This window comes from Anthonomus grandis, chromosome 15 (assembly GCF_022605725.1).
Source record: "Anthonomus grandis grandis chromosome 15, icAntGran1.3, whole genome shotgun sequence".
In the NCBI taxonomy this organism is placed as follows: Eukaryota; Metazoa; Arthropoda; class Insecta; order Coleoptera; family Curculionidae; genus Anthonomus; species Anthonomus grandis.
In genome coordinates, this window is record NC_065560.1 from 14,628,066 (window position 1) to 14,648,481 (window position 20,416).

A 20,416-nucleotide genomic window follows, 5' to 3' on the forward strand; every position below is an offset into this window, starting at 1 on the left:
CGATAGCCCATGCTTCCTACACCCACATCGACTTGTACTGCAATTACCTTTGCAGGTGCAAAAGATTTTTTGAGTAACTCTTCGGGTATCATCGTGTCGCTTGTGTATCGAGGCATAAGAATTGTACTATTATTCACGAGTGACTCTTTCCATCCCCACATGGTTGCACTTAAGTTGTTACCAAGCCACATTTGAAGTTGATGATATACTCTGAAACAATGCTGTGTAGCTGCTCCAATTGTTGGTGGTAACTTTTCTAATTTGAATGTAGATTTAGCAGTTAAGATTTCGTAACGCTGAAATCGCAAATCGTTCAAAGTTGCTTTTCCTTTAGTGTAATTGTAAATATGTGCAATCATATTACAACCATTGTGAGCTATTACAGTTGGATGAGAATCAGGCTCATAAAACGTCTTTGCTAATTCAGCCAAGTTCGGAGAGTTCATGAGCGCTTCCACTGTTTTTTTTGCCTTTCCCTGCGAACCCAGATGTTGAATCGCAGCCAGTAAAACAATGGATAAAAGCAATAATAGATTGGTAGTGCTGGAATTTGAAACTTTTTGATGAATAAATTGCATCATTTACTTTTCCTGCACCTACTTTCAAAAAGTAGATCGGTGCATTGTTTAAATTGAATTGTTGCAATAAAACTAAAAGATCAACATCTTGGCCTACAATGGCCATGATCTAAATATATAAGGTCTGCTTGGTAGCTTCGTCGCTCCGCCCACCTCCAACCGGTTGGGTACTTGCTTGCATAGCAAAGCGTTTAAGAAGTATGAAACTGCGCAACCGGACGAGTGCGCATCCCAACCGAGCAGACCTTACATATTTAGACTTTGGGAGCAGCTGCAGCAAAAATTAGGAGAGGGGATCTATGAGTGTATAGTACATGCTGATGCGTTGATTTCTATTTAACTGCCGTACTTAGATTATTATTTGCCTTATACAGACATTATTCATCTGCAATTCAATGATCTTTCGAAGGTAATCTCTTTCCGAGCTGCAACATCAATACCTATAATAAGTAACTCCAAACAGAAACGGGATATTACACATAAAAAATGTACACACTATATCGCGTTTTAATTTAGAGGTCCTGAAATATGTGAAAATCGCCGATTTCGATAAAAAAGTAGCCAAATTGAATTGAAAAAAACCTATTTGGGATTGATAAGTTTGAAAAATCAATTCTGCACGTCGATAATTATATAGCGACATCGACTTATATGGCTGATTTAGTGTAATATACAGAATACGCATCGAGGCACGTGATATATACTGGGGGGTAAGCTTGAATTGTCTCCTGCATAAAACAATCTATTGAACTTTACATGATGAAATATATATTTTCTTATGTATTTTTTTTCGTAGAATCTAGTGGTGCTATTACTTTTTTGATATTTTAAAAATTGTTAGTAAATTCATAACAATTATTAAAAAGTTCATTGTTGCAAAAAAAAATTTCAGTTTTTTGCATTTTTTGGCTTATTGTCAAATGGGAAGTATAACCTTTCTTTATTTAATTAAAAAGTAGAAATAAAAACAAAAAAAATGAGCCCCATATGAACTTCCTAGGACAATTCTCTGAAGGACAAATTTCGTTTAAAAAAAAAGTAATTTTTTTGAAAAACTTGAATTTCTTGAAAAATTGTTATTGTCTAGTACTGAAAAAAATAGAGATTATTTAGGATACTAAAGGGTATATTTATACCAAGTTTTATGAAAATTGCATAATTTTTGGATAAATGAAAAATAAAAAACGAAAAAAAAAAATTTTTCGCAATTTTTGCATTTATCTTGAACATTTTGAGGTTATGTTAAAAAGTGCCCTCTACAAAAATTATAGATTTTTATATTGTCTACAACTTTGCCATTAAGCACTTTTCATTTGGGCGTCAACTTTCGCCGGAAATGGCGATAGAAAAATGCTCCAGCTGTTTTTTGCAGTTTTCACCCCCGCAAAACCACCCCGCAACTACCCCAGGTATGAATTTATTTTTTTTATGTTTCTTATGAACCCCTTTACCATATCCAGTCATTCGTTTGCGGGTTGCAATTTTTTTTTTTCAGGAAATATGGTACAGCTTCCCCGGACTAACCGGCTTATACCTATTTATGATAATAAAAACGCACATATATCTTGTGAATTCGATATCAAAACTTATAATTTACTATTTTTTACTTGTCACAGATTAAACTTAAAACTTAATGGCAAACAAATATTAAATAAGACTAAATATTAATTTTATTGTCCCGCCCCAACGATGGCCTTGCATTGCCTGTAACGTTGACCATAAGGTTCCGGCATATTTCCTGCACATCCGTAACCGCCCAATGCGTGAATCAATGCGAAATCATCACAGTCAATTCTGCCGTCCTTGTTGCAGTCCTAAAAAGAAAGTATAATAATTAGATCCAAAATACTACGTTCTGTTGAAATGTTTAAAATATTTTATTAAATAATTATTAAGTAACATTGTACTCGGTTTTTTCATGTTATGAAATTTCTTACCACAACTTACCACACTGAAGATGTGTGAATATAAAGTAATAATAAGAAACAAAAACTAATGATATAAAAAAGTACTAAATAGGGATTGAACCAACAACTTTAGTTCAAACCAACCTAACCTAACTAACGTTTAGTTCATTAGACCAGCGAGCCCTAGGAGAATAAACTAAATAGATAACATATGTTCGAGTGAAGAGAATTAACAAAAATAAGGAAATCCGTTTCTTCGTCATTTCAATTTTAAACCATAAAGATATTATCAGCATATCTCCTATACAGTCTTAAGATTCTCCAAACCTATCATTTTCTATTCCAAATTATATACATATAGTTGGGATACCCTATTTACACACGATTTTTTTGGCTTCTGTATATGATATGAAAAAAAGTTAAGATAAAAAGTGTTGGTTGGAAATACCAATTTTGTTGACAGTCTAGGTAAATATATAGTGTCTCAAAAACAAAGTTTTCAGTGTCAAATAATTTTTTTTATGAAACGTCGTATATATTTTACCCTCTTTTTAATCTTCATTTAATTCTACATCAAAAATGTATATATGTCAAATATTAATGGTTTTTGAGATAATTGCTTACTCTGCTGATATTATTTAATTCTTGTTCAATCTACTATTAAAACAGATAAAAACGATTATAAAACTAGAATAATTTAAAAAAAAACTTATAGCAAATGTTCAAACTGCTGACCGTTCTCGCTTTAATAGAGTTTGTACCTTTTTATTAGCTCAGTGATTCGCTTTTTATTACTTCTTTCTGAATGGCTTTACAAGCACGTGTAATTTTGAATTTTACATCCTTAATATTCCCACAAGAAAAGAATCTAGCAGTGTTAAGTTAGGCGACGCTGCTGCCACCTGACAGAATCTCTATTTGTGATCCAGTACCTTCCAAATCTATTGTCAAGGAAATTTGATACAATTTTTCAAGTTATAAGGTAGAGTACTACCTTGTTAAAACCACATATTACGTCGTTCTGCAAGAGGAACTTATCTCGAAAACCATTAATATTTGACGTATAGTGTATTATACATTTGTAATATAGAATTAAATAAAGAGTAAACATTTGGTAAAATATACACAGCGTAGAGTTGAGACATCTTGTATATAAACATTTCACTAAGATAGGGAGATAGACACGAGAGAGTCCATAGCCAAACTAACAACTTGTAGAAACTCGTTATAACGTTATACAAACCTAAACAATAGATAAGGGTAAAAAATTTCGGAGTAGGAAGAAAAAAAACTTTTTCACTAATCCGAAATATTTTTGATTATAGATGTGGTCCGTAATAAATACATTGTTCATACAAGTGAGAACCTAGCTCTTCTTAGCTCTTGTTATTTTCATTTTTTCTAAAAGGTCGAACTTTTTACCCCTAGGGCAACTATGGAGGATTTTAAGAAAAAAATTGAGAGACGGATAGTAAATGAACTGCAAAAGCTGACCTAGTTTCTGTGTCATTACTTTTTATATACCTTATCAGCAAAGCCCAAGTTCTTGGTGAGATTTTCCTTCGTGATTGGCCAATGTAAACAGCATTAGGTATACAGTCATCACATGTCAGAAAATATACCCTTTATGTTGACAAAAATCGGCTTTGTGTTTATGATACTAACTAACCGTCATAGAGAAATGAATATTAAACATATTAAACAATATTAAATATAACATACTTTTAATTACTCTATGCTAACCGTACTTTCAAATTAATAACGGTTTACGACGCTGCAGTTAGATTAGATGTATACAGGATTGTGTACAGATATATTACCGAAAAATTACATTTGTGACAAATGTCAATAGAGTACCCAGCTCTAGCACTATGGTACAGCCACTACCAGAAGGACCAAAAAGCGCCGTGAGGAACTTACGCGGTGTGAAAAGACAGTGTGGGGGTGAGAGCAATAAATTTATGAGAAAAAGGATAATAAAAATGAACATACCATAGGCTGTTGATTCCTTTCTTCTATATAATTAAGCTGCCTGTCACTCCCACTACCGGCCGGTATTTTCGATAATTGGCAAGGTTTTACGGGATTAGTTACTTAATTTGAGTACTAGTATACATTAAAATGCCTAGAATACACAAAAATGGTTCCCTAAGTGCTTGTTCACTCCTCTCACGTCTGGTTCCTCGTTCATTTTTAGGAGGGGACTGAGGAATTTTGGTGTTAGCGAGCAGACATATTTTTAGATATAGGGGTCATTTAAAATTTACTTAGAGGAGTGAGATTAATATAAGTATTTAAACAATTAATGCAAGTAATGCTAATGCCATTACTGAACAGGCAGACACAAGCGGTTTTAGTTTTAAGGGTTAGTCCACATGTATGAAGCTTGTATGGTGAAAATCGGAATCGAATGTCGGCCATCTTGCTTGGCAAAATTGACAGGAGCTGATAGAAATTTGTCCTATTTGAGTGTTTTTGATTTCAATGTATGCTGGAAGCGTAAGTTGGGGTTGGGTTGGGTTGGGTTGATTTTTTTAAGGATGTTTCATGATATTTTAAATCAATAATTTTTTTCCCTAAAAAGTTATTATCAGTTAATATTTTAATTGATATGCAGCAATTCCAGGTGACCGGTAAGAAAATGTGATTTTATTTATTACCCTTATTTTTTTGTATCGTCAATTTTTAGTGTGTAATAAAATCAAATTCAGTTGGTTTCAATCAAGATGTTTCACCTTTTAAATATTTAATTTTTAACTCGGTTGTTATAAAAATATATTACAAAATGTCTGGCCTCTCATTTCCTTTCGACAATTAAAACATTAATTAAATTTTTTTTAATAAAGTAAGTATCCTTCATGTAAGAATGGTTCAGATACATAGTAATAGTAATTAACATAGTGATAAAAGATTTTTCAATTTCCTTCAGTCCCCATTACAAGAAAAACATGAAGAGAGATATGCAAATTTTATTAAGGCTGAGCTATAGAATTTGTTCTGATCAGTTCTCTGTACCAAATTTTAATAACGCTGATACTGCTGGATTTACACTACATTACATATTTATTTAAAAAGTATTTTTGTTATTATTTTTCATATGAATCATTCAAAGTGAATGTTTTTGTTATAACTTGTTTTTTTTTTATTTTCTGCAGGCATCTGTCCTTAAATAAAGTTTTTTTTCAATATTATAGTTCCAAGTTTTATTAGTATTATCGGATACAACAAATATATACTATGTATGTGATTACCATACTATAAGTTGTTTTCATTTTCACAGAGCTTATTTGATATTGCAGATTTTAGAATTATTCTAGAATATGTTTAATTTTTGTTTAAGAAACAGAAAGAAATATATATTAAACAAAGATAATTCATTTGGCAATAAAATATTTAATTTAGGTGTAGTTATATTTTATGTATTTATTTTTTGCACTTCATGTCTGTATTTGTATGTGAAATAAAGCTAAAGAATTTTATTTTATCCTGATCAATATCTGACGCTAACACCTAATCAAAAAGTAACCTTTATGATTAGGTGTTTGCTGTCCATAGCAATTGCGATTAAATAATAACATGAGATTTCTTATTAAATGAAATTTGAATCTTCCCGCCTTAATTTGGCCACGCCTTTCTGCCATTTTGATTGGTCCAATTAGTTACGTCAAACTGTCAAGTTAGTTACAATAGTTTCCGTTGCCAAGCGAGAGAACGCTAGCAGATTTGTCAGGAGAATTTCGATCGGTTTGTATGCAACCACCACTTCTCTATATATTTATGTTCCGTGGGTGTGGGTTAGTAGGTCATTTTCCCCAACACGAAATCACGAAACCTTTTGTTCGTAATTAATTCAAGCCGTAAAGTAAGGTAAAACCTGTACCAGACGATTAATAAATGTGTTATTAATCGAACCGGCTCATCAAGTCACCATTTTCAACAAGAAGCAGAGAGAAATCATTGTTGAATGTTGACGTAAAAAAGGCGTCTCTGGACAGAGCAATGTTAAATAATCTATAGAAAAAGTAGTTAAAAGAAGCAAATCTGAGGACAAACGCAAGAGTGAGGCTAAACTATATTGGATAACAGTATATAGTCGGTTTCCGAAATACTTCAAAAGATAATTTGTTCTACATGTTCTATATACTGCGATCGCAGTTGTGTACACTTTTCCCAAACAAAACAGTAAAACATATGTTCGAGTTAAGAGATTTAATAAAAATAAAAAAATCTGCCACTTCTTGGTCATTTATTTAAAAGATATTATCATCATATCACCTAAACACTCCCAAGAGGCCTCCAAACCTGTTATTGCCTATTTTCTCTTCCCCTACAATATATAAAAATTTACAGGACAGACATTGTCCTTGGACACCACGGCTTAAAAAGGTAGATAGTACTGAAACCACTTCTACTTTGGCTAAGTTCTAGTCGCCTAGATCCCAGTTAACATTTTTAGAGAATATTCTTTTGCAGATTACGCTTTTTCTTCCATGAAAATATTTTTTTAATTTCATGTCTCAGTAGATTTTTGGACTTCAAACTGACTGACTGCCATAAAAATAAGACATTATCCTTAGATACTAAGATCTAAAAAATCTTTTGTCAAAAAGTTTTGTCTTTCATAAGGAAAACAACACCATCCTGGCAAAATTAGATCTGAGCACTTTTGATTCTTTCTATGATGGATCCTTTAATTCTTCAATATTCTGTGACTTTAGTTACTAAGACGTTCGATTGCATTATCAAGATATATAACTGCTTGTTCAGTCCTTATTGTTCTTAATTCTTATCAATAATTTGCTAAAGATTTAGCCACAGTTTCTTAATTTGCTGACGTTACTACCAACCGGACCAATGTTACTCAACCTGCAATTAAAACTCCACCCCTGCCTCAAGGGTTACTTTCACTGAGTCACACAAGAGTCCATAGCTAAACCAACAACTTGTCTATAAAGTCTGTTATTGAAGAGGACAAAAGTCTTCAGATTTCTAACCAGAACAAGATCGGAAGAAGGAATACTATTACTGTATACTGTATTACTGTATGTATACTAATACTATTAAAAAGGTATATTAAGAAGGTATACTATTACTGTATACTGTATTACTGTATGTATACTATTACTATTAAAAAGGGTCCTGAAATCCAAGGATCTAAATTTAGAACCTAAATATTGATTTATTGAGTAAAATTTGTTGTTTTAAAAAATACTTGTTTGGTCTCTTGAAGAAAATGAATTACACATTCTTCTTAAACTTTGATAATAATAAAAAGGGGGTATTGTATGAAATAGAACACCTTTTATACTCTAAATTATAAAATGTTTCTTCTGCTCAATAGAAGTCAATACCGAGATGAATTTATTTGTTGCAGTTCATACTAAAATCACCGATAATATATATGTGATAATATATTATGTAAAGCGAGATGACACTAAAAAAATCATAAATGCAAAAGAATTGATTATTGTTAAGAAGAAAAAGGTTTTAGCTCCAAACTTTACAAATTCACGTTTAAGCATTCTTCACTTCATAAGAATGACAAAAGATGTTCCATAAAAATAGAGAAGAAAAGGAGGCAAGAGCAGTATGTATACAGGGTGTCCGGAAGGTTATGCCCTAAGGGAATGACAGCTAACCTAATTTCGAATATTTTAAGCCAAACATGTATAAGAAACGTATACGAAATTCGTTTTTAAACTTTTTATTGCAACTTTTGCATTTTTCCAATAAATACCCAAATTTCGCACTTAATCAGTAATACAAGGCAAGTTACAATTGATATTTAGGTTCCAAAATTTATTTAGGTTTTCTAATTTCAAGCCTCTATTTTGACTGAGAGAAAAGAGCGATATTGAATAAATAATTCTGATAGATAGAATTACATTTTTGGATTAGCTTGTAAGGTATGAGGTTTGATTAAAACTTTACACTTATCAGAACTCGCCACGTGTAGTGCGTTGATGATAAATATACTATTCTTTCTAAAAAGTTAAGATTTTGTATATTGAAAAAGGGGTTCAGTAAAGAGTGATCTAAGGTAACTGGAATATTTCACCGACCGAAATAGTATTGCATAACTATATACCTGTTGGAATTTACTCATGTATCCTTGTACAGACAATGCAGCGCAATAAGTGTCCCCTGCACAGTTAGCATATGCGGTGGCGGATTCGGGAGATTCGCCCCTTACGGTTGGCTTTCCGGAATCGGACCAATATGCCCAAGTAATTCTGAAGGGGCCGCAGACGTCTCCTGAACACACTGCGGTGGTATTACATCCCGAGATGGCTTCGCAGATACAACCTAGGCATTGTTGGGTTACTGGCAGATCGTCTCCTAAGGCTAGAAAGAGAAAATTATATGTTTTATTTTATTTATTAGAAATTGCATTAAAATGTACTGAGTGATTAGTGTAAACTTCTTGATAGAACTTATGTTATTATTAATAAAAATGAAACCAAATCCTAATAGGAACATCGTGGGCGATTACTTGCTTGAGTTACATCTTCGAACCAATGAAAACAAGTGTAGGTGGAACAACCATTAGGCATGCCAAGGTGTTTAATGCGTCAAATTAAAATAATAAAACATTTTTTCCAGTATGCATCGACTTACAAAAAGCATATTTTAAAAATAATGATTGACTTTCTTTTTTTCATAAAGAAAGAAAATTATTGATCCTTATTAATAAACTTAATAATATTTAATGCATATTTATACCTGCTTAAACATTTAAAAGGGATTTGCTATTTACAATTTCCAGGAGTATATAGGTAGGTATAGAATCTATAGGTTCATGTATCATCTAGTTTGAAATAGGAGAACCTAAGATCTCATTATGTTTATGGAAAGGAAAATTTCTTTTGGCATTAATAAAAGTTATATAAAGTCTTCTACAAACTAAATGAAGAAATTCGATGAAAGATCATTGAAGTAAACACCCCTACAAGTGCCCATATAGAAGGAGTGAAATAGTTCTACGATGACGTCAATACTGCAATACAAGAGGCAAGCACCAAATTTACTGTACTGATGCGAGACCTAAAGGCCAAAGTGAACAACAAAGAGGATAATTTAGAGTTTTTAGTTGGACCTCACGGATATGCAGATAGGAATGAGAGAAGTAGACACTTATAGAATGAATTCTTCACCAGAGATTTTATGTCATGGATACATATTAAAAAAAAAACGCAAAGAAAATTGACTTCATATTTCTCCAATAAAAAAGAGATTATTCAGGACGTAACTGTGTTAGAAAAATGTTTAATTGTAGTAGCCATAGAATGGTTCGAGCAAAGATTGTAATGCAATGTAAAAAGGAAAAGGAAAAATATGGTAATAGGTATCGAAAACGACAAATTTAAGCCCATAAATAACATAAGGGCATACAGGGCCGCCGAGAGAAATACTCAACCGGAGTCTTAAAAATTTACGGGCCCTTATAGAAAAATCATAATTTCTTTAAGTGGATGAAACTCACCATGAAATATACGTAAAGCAACACAAATGTTAAGAAAAATTGTAGACAAATTTTGAAAAAATAAATAAATTACCACCTCAGAATTCCAGACCCCTGCAAAAACCCCGGGTCCGTGGGATTCACCCCATTCCCCCTGTCTGTCTGTCCTACAAATCCTTTCCTTTAAGGCCTCTCAAACTGAAAGAACATAAACCTTGGTCTACCCAAGGCTTACGTACATCTGCTAAGAACATGCGTTCATTATTCAATCTTGGAAAATTCTCAGACAGCGCTTTCTTTCATGACTATGTAAGACTATATAAAAAAGTTTATCAAAGGACTCTAAAAGCGGCAAAAGACATTTACTATAACAGGAGACTGGCAAAGTCTGGTAATGTCGCTAAAGAATCATGGTCGATTGTTAATAATCTGAGAAATAAACTCTCTAAGTCCAATACTATATCTACCTCTCCTGAGAACATCAACAATTATTTTGTAAATGTAGCGAAGAATCTAATGAGTACCATAGCTCCTACCCACGATCCACTTTCTTATCTTTCTAGTGCAGATGAGAATTTACACAGTTTTTTCTTTGCGCCAATAGTATTACCTGAGCTTCGCAGTAGGGAAATCAAAGATAAGAGCTCTTCTGGAACCGATTGACTCACGTTGAACATGTTTCCAAATCTGCCAGAGTATACATTAAACCATCTTACAAATTTAATCAACCTGTCTTTTTAAAAAGGAGTTTTTCCCAACCGCCTTAAGAAGGTAATAATAATCCCTCTACATAAAGGAGGAGATAAAGATCAGTCTTCCAACTATCACCCAATTGCTCTTCTTCCCACACTATCAAACATTATTGAAATATTAGTGAAAAAAGGCTCCTATCATTTCTACTGAAGTTTAAAATACTCACTCCTCAACAATTTTAATTTTTAAATAACAAATGCACAAATGATGCTATGTTTTCCCTTTTTAATAATGTCTTCTGTAGCTTAAACATCCAACATCTTACGGCAACAATCTTCTGTGATTTTTCTAAAGCTTTTGGTTGCGTACACCATGATATCTTAATAAAAAAGTTGCAACACTACGGGTTTAGAGGTATGCCCCTCGAATGGTTTAAGTCATATCTCAATAACAGGAATCAGTTTGTGAGAATTGATACTACGATGTCTTCTTGCAAGTCAATAGAATGTGGAGTGCCTCAAGGTTCAGTGCTTGGCCCTATTTTGTTTCTCATATTTATCAATGATATCGCTAGTCTGAATATTAAAGGAAGAACCTGCCTATTCGCGGATGATACTAGTTTTACCTGGAGCAATCCGGATATTGCCGAACTTCATAAAATCATATCAAGTGACTTAACTTCTATCAAAGCATGGTACGACTCTAATCTTCTGTGCCTTAACATCTCCAAAACTAAATTTTTGTCCCATAAAAATAATTTGCAATCTTTTGTACTGGATAACGCAATCATTGACGAAGCCGGCTCAGTGAAATTTTTAGGGCTTACTGTTGACAAGTCGTTAAAATGGGACATGCACATTAACCCTTTAACAAGAAAATTAAGCTCCGCTTGTTTTGCGCTAAGATCAATTTCCAAGGAGCTTGGCTAAGCTTCTCAACCTCTATAATAGTGTATTCTTCCCTCTTTGAATCACACCTTCGTTACGCCCTTCCTTTTTGGGGTGTGTGTAGTGTCACTCAAATTGACAAAATTTTCAGACTTCAAAAGAGAGCTTTGCGCTATACACTTTGACTGAATTATAGGGCTCATTGCCAGGATTTCTTTAAAAAATTTAATATCCTTACTTTGACGTCACTACTTATATATGAGTCCGTTTGTCTAATTCGCAAGCACGTTTCATCAAATTCAGATAGGCCATCCCATAATTATCATCTCAGAAACGCGGAGTATGATTTATATCTGACTACTCCACATTCAGAATTGGTAAAAAACTCTATATTGTACAAAGCAAAAAAAATCACAATCATTTGCCATTGAACATCAAGTCCATCACATCTTTTCCTACTTTCCGTAAGGCATTAAAATCATTCCTACTGGCGAGAGCCTTTTACTCGGTAACGATTTTTTTAGTATTTAATTTTAACTTCACACACACAGACTGATATATTGTTTTTATATGTACTGTTTTATGTAGCTAGTAGCTATGTAGTATTTTGTTTATTTATTCACTTACTTTTGACCGCATACAATTATTGATTTGTATAAGTTTGTATATTAATTTTATTTTATTTTTGTGTCTTTTGTCTGTTTTTGTGTTTTACTTTAGTTATCAGCTTTGTCTACAAATTGTTAAATTTTTTGACAATAAAGCGATGATTCATTCATTCATTTATTCCCTCCCTCCCTCTCGGTGGGCCTGAAGCACGAACTTAATAAATATACCTGGACTGCCAATGCATATGGCCACGATTTTTGTTTGTTGGTTACTCTGAACATTTTCATTGTTGCCAACAAAAAATCTATTAAATAACGGTAATGAAGTTGACGACGCTGACGTTTGACGCGTGTGTATAGCGGATTGCCTAGTTTTTGGCGATTTGTAAACGACACTTGGGTATATCGTCTGCACGTGGATAATGTATTACCATCGTTATTTAAACTGCACGTCTCAAAACTCAAAACCGAACTATAGTGAATTGTCTGCCTGTGTTGTTAATGATAGAATAATATATAGAGTTGTTTATTTTTACTATATAAACCCTGGCTAATTACAAACTCTCATAAAATCATCTATATTTTGATTTTTACGGTTGTACCTATTAATGTGGAAGCACTGTACATAGAAGGAAAGTAAAAGTCGTAATAGTAAAAAAAAAGAAATTAAAAATGTTTTTAACTGAATTTGTTAAGTAAATATAAGCAAAAATTAAAATGAAGATCATCACTTTCATGGTATTAGGATTTATAAGATTCAAGATTATCAGAATAATAAAACAAATATTTTAAAGAGCAAGCTAATTGAAACTTCTCTAATTTTAGGTGAGGATTACTTTCTTTCATAAATGAATTGGCAGTCCAAGTATATTTATTAGGCCAGGTAGGCCTGAAGGCATACTCGGAAGAAATAGAGAATAACTTACAAAATGACGTGCAGGATGAAAACAACATTGAACAGTTTAACAAGGCGTTAGTAAAGGCACAGAAAGCGCAAAAATGGGGGAAAATAGGAACAAGGAAAAGTGATAAACTTACTCGACACAACAAATCTAATGCAGAGACAAGAAGAGAAAAAAAGGAAGCGAAATTAAAGAAAAACATACAACAAACATATCACAGCTAAAAAGTTTAAACAGACACCTCAAAGGCCATTAGAAGAAACGTACGGAACTCTAACTTTTAGGAACGAGGAATATGTTTAAGTTCAAAATAAGCAAGGACACGCCACTTAGGAGCAAGAAGATATCTTGAAAATGATTGAAGAATACTATAAAGCACTAATAGTCGAAATGACTCCATTCAAGATGTACAAATCTCAGTAATACAAAATCAAAGATCTGATACACTTAGAAATAGAATATATATAAGATTAAGTCAGCCATTAAAGGGATGAAGGACAACAAAAGGATAAAACAAGGAGGTAAACGCGTCATAAAAACTCTATAATGCATAAAACAATAGAATAATTCTATTATGAAAATATTGCGTAAAACTGGAAACATAACAGAAATTAGAAACTACCGTCCTATCAGCTTGTTATCTCACCTATAGAAGCTCGTCATGAGAAATATTACAAATAGACTTGGATCTAACCTATATTTTCATTAACCACCGACACAAGCCGGATTTAGAAATGGCTTTGGAACGAATGACCACCTGCAAGTCCACAACGAAGTCCCTGATAGAGAAAGTTATAGAATGCAACAAGCGATTGATACTGATATTTTCAGAATTTGAGAAAACATTTGACTTAGTCCAGCATACATACATTTTGAGCGCTTACAGAGTGCAATATCGATCATAGATCCACGACCCTTCTTTAGAATATACAGGGTGGGGACTCCAAATGGAATGGTAAAAATGTATTAAAACAAGTTTTAGCCGTTCGAAGGGGTGGAACCTAACCCGATGTTAAGTAAGTATTCTGTTCATAATACTTTGTTTATAATAAAGCAACAGTAGCAGTCATAATGTGTTATGGCGACACAAAGAAATTCACCTTGGAAAAGCAGATTAGAGAAGAAATCACTATCTCCTCAAAACTATTCACCGCCCTGCTGCAGAGATTCATGAAGAATAACAGTTGGGGAAATATTGCAGTCAACAAAAATGCTTCAGGAATCTTGTACATAAGTTCTAAAAATTAACTTTTCTAAGACTCAATACATGACCAAGCTTGTTTAGGCCAAAAACATTTCAATGAATGGCATGCAAAGGGAACAATTGTCTATAAATGTCTATAAATATGTGAGCTGCGAGATTAAACTGGGAAAAGACATTAGAATTAAACAGGTAAATAGGACTGATATTGGCAGCTTTGAAGGTCGTTGATTAGTGTCTTCCGATTCTAACATATGGAGCAGAAACACTGATCCTTACCAGGAAGGTAATAAACAAAATTCAAGAAGCACAGGACGATAAAGAGATAAATGTCAAATTTTGTATTACTCAGAGACAAAGTGCCAAATCATATAATTAGGCAAAGAACCGGTGTTACGGACATAGTTCACATAGTTGAAGGGATTACAACGCTGAAATGGAACTGGGCAGGCCATATTGTCAGAGATGGAAGGTGGACAAAGAAAATCCTAGAATCGAGACCTAGAGACGAGGCATATCCAATCCGAGGACGTCCTTCAACAAATGTTCGGATGACATCAAGTGCATCCAGCACAACTGGATAAAAAGTGCTTAAGACGAGAAGCAATGGAATGATTTACGGGAGACCCATTTCCAACAGTGGATTCAAAACGGCTACTGATGATGATGAAAGTATTGCAATAATATCCGTGACTGTTTTTTAGTTGACATGAGACTCATGAGTATGACGAAAAAACCATGATGAAAAAAGTCTATCCTAGTCACCCATTAAGCATTATAATATTAAAAATTGTAAGTTAATTATTAAATGGATTTCAGCTCCCTTGAGAGGATTGTAATTCATTTAATAATTAGTAATAACAAGAAAGGACCTTGATTATTACTAAGATTATCCTTAAGAGACGACTTCATTGGAATATGACTAAATATATAAGAAAAAAGTTTATTGTTTGTCTAATGTCATAACCTTTACCTTTAAAGCTACTTATGATGTATCAAGGCTTTATTGTTACACATATTTGTATCCCATCCTACGCGCACAATGAATTTTGCAACTAAAACAAATTTAAGCAATGGTATTCGTGAACTCTTCCTGGTACAGTACATAATATAAATTAAAAATTAATTATCGCGTAGGTATTTGGTAAATTAATACTATTTTGAATGTAATTGTGACGCGCAGTATTGTTAAAAATGTGAAGGTTGTCTACTTCTAAGAAATTTGGGTTTTTAGACCGGATTTAATGATTTTATGTGGCCTACTCGTGTATAGAACGTTTTGAGAAATTAAAGCTAGTTTTCATTTATAGTTTTCCGAGAACTATTTTTGTAGTATGTATTATTTATAATGTCAACACTAATAGTTAATTAAAACATCATGGTTAATTTAATGCTTTATTGTTTCAATTTAAATAATTTATTTAATTATAAACTGAAGAAAAGGATTCATAAAATGTGAGACCAGGTATTCGAGAACATTACGAGAACAAAGTGTTATAAAATTGTTAAATTATAAAAAATTGATAAGTTTGATAATTTTCTCTTGGATAAAGTTTATTTTGTACACGTTTTAATTTATGTGTTCTTTGTATTTATAGGCCACCCACTGAATATATTGCTATATTCCTAAACAAACTGAACTCTCTATTATCCCAATTGTCCCTACACTCTAAAGTTATTTTTGCTGGTGACTTTAATACTAACTACCCTGAAGTTACCTTGTCACATCGTACTAACATCATAACATCTTTATCTGCAATTAATTATTTGTGTACAAATTTAAATGTGTCATTTCCAGCACTCTCTTCTGGTATTTCTGGCGATGAAGCCATTCTTGCTAAGATTTCATGGAACACCATTATCTTTGTCTGATTTTGTAGGAAGAATTTATTTTCAGCATAGCGAATTTCAATACTTTTTTTTCTGCTACATTCTTGCTTAATTGAAATGGCTCCTGACCTATTTAGTGACTATTTACCTTATTTTTTCACGTGCTCTAGTCACATAGCACATGAAAAAAATCATGTGCTATGCTAGAAATGAAAAACCATGGGTCATAGCAGGCCTCAGAATTTCGGCTAAAAATCTCTAATATCTTTAAAGTTTCCAATCTGCTTGCCTGACTCAACATTGAATGCCCCTTTTCCTGCTATAAACAATTCTTGCAATAATGAAATTTTAATTGAAATTATATTTTTGTCATAAAGATTCTGATTACTTTAGAGCTCAGTTTTCCGAGGATCTTTAGATTTTATCAAGGTGATGTGCTTCAGAAGACCTTTATTATGGGGTTTAAGGATGATGTCTAAGGTTTGATGTTTAGTGAAGACTCCCCCTTGCAAAACAAAGAAAACTGAAAGTTTGTTGGTGTTACCATTGATTCTGGCCTTCGATTTGAAGATTATATCCTAAATCTTGAATTAAAATTATTCTCTGGATGTTTTGCTGTAAGAATGGCAAGACATGAGCTTGGAGAAGTTACATGTTCAGTGTATTTTCTCTTATTGAGTGTCATCTTCGGTATAGCATGTTCTTCGTTTAAGCAACAAGGGGTTAGTAAACAGTATTATTGTGATTAAAAAAAAAAGCAATTAGTTACCTATGTCCTGCTGGGATAAGAGATTTTTGTAAACTCCTCTTCATATCTCAAAAAATCCTAACTGGATTTTTGGCAACAGCTACTCTTTTGACCTGTGCTTTTTGATATTTTTCAGTATTTTGTAATACCGTTTGGTTTATTCTATTATTGTTTAATTTACTTCCTCTAACTTTTGCCTTTGGCAGCAGTTCTACTTATTTTTAAGCCTGTAATGTCTTTTTTGTAAACTTTTATAATTTAAAAATATGCATACATATTGGTTCTTCTGTGTGAGATTTAAATGAATTTATATTTTTTTAGTTTTTAGGATGCTTGTATACAAGATTTTATCTTGCATAATATAGTACATTTTCTTTCTTATATAATGACCAGAACAACATTCTTGATCCGCACAAAATGTAGTATTTTTACCAAAAGGGGTAAATTCAGTAATAAATGATACAGTCCTCCGATAATTGTCAAAGAAAGAAATTCGGCTCTTTACTTATATTTGCTTAACTTTGTAACAATACTTTTTGTAATAATCGCAAAGATATAATTTACTGCTCAACACAAAGAAAACACTGGGAATTCTGACCTATATATGAACTGTTTCTAAGACTAACCTTTGTCACCTTCTTTAGTTCGGGTTTATGAGACTAGAATAAAAATACCAAAAGCTAGTATAAAAGTTTATATTTTTGTAGATACAGAGTATAATCAAACACTCCATAAGTGTTTGAAACCTACATTTATCCACATATATTTCGTATGTACCTTTTAATATCAATCTTGTCAATCACTCAATAGATAAAACCAATTTTTCTAGTGCTTGCTGCAGCTCAATCAAGTATATCTAATTTAAATTTTGTTAGTTTTTTAACCTGAATTGTCAATGTCAGTCTTAGTTACAGTGACGTCCTGAAACATTGTCAAGATGGAAAATCCTATAGACAAATATAAACAATTATCAATATATATCCAGTCTGAAAAAGTCCAAATCTTTAATGATGAAAGATGGATTTTAAGAAAAGTTGAGGAAAATATTTTAAAATCTGCCTTAAAATTAGTAAATTTATATATGCCTAGTAGAGGATTTATTTAGTGATTCTGGTGGGCACGCACAGGTCGGCAGATTTCGCAAGAGTGTCGAAATTTGAGCCATAAAATTCGTAAAAATTTCTCACTTAAGGGGGGTACCCCTTACGTTTGAATAATGGTCCTGAGAGAGAATTCTAAATTTGTTGCAAGTTATACCGAAGCAGCTTCCTTTTTTAATATAGTTTAAGCGTTGTACATTTTTTTACCGCATCTACGAATCGCTTAGCAACTCTATAAACACAAGCTGGAAAAAACCTTGTCTTTAAATCTTCCTCAGCAACAAAATGGATAGATCTTGAGGATACATTAAAAAATACTTTATGAAGACTATGGCAAAATTATTACGCGGCAAGAATTTATCAAGAGCGTCTCCAAACAGCATTCATGCGGATCCTTTGGCATTTCTTACTTTCCGGATTCTATACTGTTAATAAAAGATTGCAGAAAGTTGATATAAGCATTGTTGATGTGTGATAAGCGACTATCGTGAAATTATTCAAGTGGTAGCTGATTCACGAATGGAGTTCGAAGTTTATAAAGAAAAAGCGTTTAACACTCCAGGGAGTCAAGACGATTGTTTCCAGAAGAAGAAAAAGAAAGTTACAGTCTGACGATTCACGAGATGGGGATTAGAACTACCTGAACTTTAGTTGCCAGGTAGGTATAATTTCCGGGTAAATATTCTTAACGTTATCCTTGACAACGTCGATTCTAAATTAAGAAAAAGCTGCCTAGCATATGAAGAATTTTACGACTAATTTTGCACTGATCGTTTACTGGAACCATTGATTCAAATATAGTATATCAAGAAAATAGTATATCGTATATTTCATAGATAGTATATTATTATTATATGGAATAGTATTTCGTATATTTATTATTTGCTTGGTTTGAATAGTTTGGCTCTTCTATCCACTGAGCTGGATATGCTTGAACGCTGGTGTAGTGACGACTTGATTCACCAGGTGGCAGCATGAAAATGTAGAGATGTTTCCATTTGAGGTGATGCATTAAAACTTAAGCAGTTATCTTTTTATTTCTCGAAATTAAAAAAAAAAGATAAAAGCTAAATTCTTTAAATTATGCTTTTCTATTGACTTCAATAATAATAATTTTTACTACATTTTATATACATCAATATCTGTCAAATTTTTTGATCACTAAATCTTGCAATTTTCAGAGGAATTAATTTAGATTATGTAATTATGTTTCTACCATTCTTCAATAAATGAATACAATTACGTAAAATGCTTTTAATATCTTTAAATTGCGTAGTCAACAATGTTTCAATATTAGTAATACAGTTTGAAGAATTAGGACGGCATTTTTACTAAAAAGTGGGTAAAATAAACACGTGGATAAGCAAATAGTAAATTTAATAACAAAACTAATATAATACGAAAACTGGTTAGGCTTCTCATTCCAAAAATTTGTTTGTTTATTGTGTTATAAGGCTTATGTCATAATATGTAATATTATAGGTATGTAAAACCTCTTCTTCAAAACTTGTGATGAAGCAAGTCTGATAATTAGCTAGTAATGTTTAGTTTTTAATTTTATATTTCCCTCCAACAACAATATAATTTGCTTTTTCTTTAACCGTCAAAGGTGTGCTGGTAGTCATATTTAAAGAATGATCAATTTAATTTTTTTTTCATATTCTAGAAGGAAATTCTAAAAATAATAAGAGTTTGTGCATTTTTCAATAATTAAATAATCGGCTACTACGATTTTCAAAATTTTTTTGTTTAATCTTCTTAATCTTTTTTTGAGATGTTTTATTTTAAATTTTGAAAATCTTAGCCTTTGTTAATACTTTGCTTCATTCCCTAAAAAAATCCCCATGATTGAAAATATTTAATTTGAGGCAAACTCCAGCAAAAACCTTCCAAAACCGACAAAAAACAGTGAAAATATGTTATATCGTATTAAAGAGTTATATAATATGTATTACAATATACAATACGAATAATAAATTTATATTTTTACATACCTGCACTAAAGGCTATCGCAAAGACGATCCCTGCTACGATGACGCGCTTCGACATCTTTGAACACAATAATAAAATCTAAATAAAATGCGAAATCGGACACTCTTGACCGTGACTTGTTAACCAAAAAGAATCAATGGTACTGTGAAACCTGGTTGACCGGTTGAAGTTAATATATGGACGGCGGTACTGGTATACCCGGACGAAACCAGCTGGGGGAGTTTTAGCAAAATGCCAAACGAAACTCGTTAGTACTAATGTGGGTTTTCCATAATTATAAATTTAACTGATAACCCATTAGTTCAACCGATATTTTGTTTTGATTTGTGATTGCTTTGCGGAGATATTTATATCCTGTTAGTTTAGTAATTGACTTACGCGATCTATTAATGTATTCTGGCTAGCGGTTATTTTGGTCAATGACTTTACGGCAATGGGTATACTGGTAATCTGTTTCAGTAAAAAAAAAGCAGTTTAAAATATTTAAATTAGGTGATTGTAATAATTC

General features: G+C 32.5%; 1 protein-coding gene across 1 annotated transcript; it reads right to left on the reverse strand.

Annotated features, from left to right (window-relative positions):
- Positions 1 to 2,139: 2,139 nt before the first annotated feature.
- On the reverse strand, positions 2,140 to 20,198 carry LOC126745177 (lysozyme-like). The gene is made up of 3 exons (XM_050452904.1): positions 19,911 to 20,198; positions 8,574 to 8,830; positions 2,140 to 2,392 (listed from the first exon to the last, which is right to left on the reverse strand). The coding sequence occupies exons 1-3, from the start codon at positions 19,963 to 19,965 to the stop codon at positions 2,249 to 2,251; spliced, it is 456 nt and encodes a 151-aa protein (XP_050308861.1). The 5' UTR covers positions 19,966 to 20,198; the 3' UTR covers positions 2,140 to 2,248.
- Between the last annotated feature and the right edge of the window lie 218 nt (positions 20,199 to 20,416).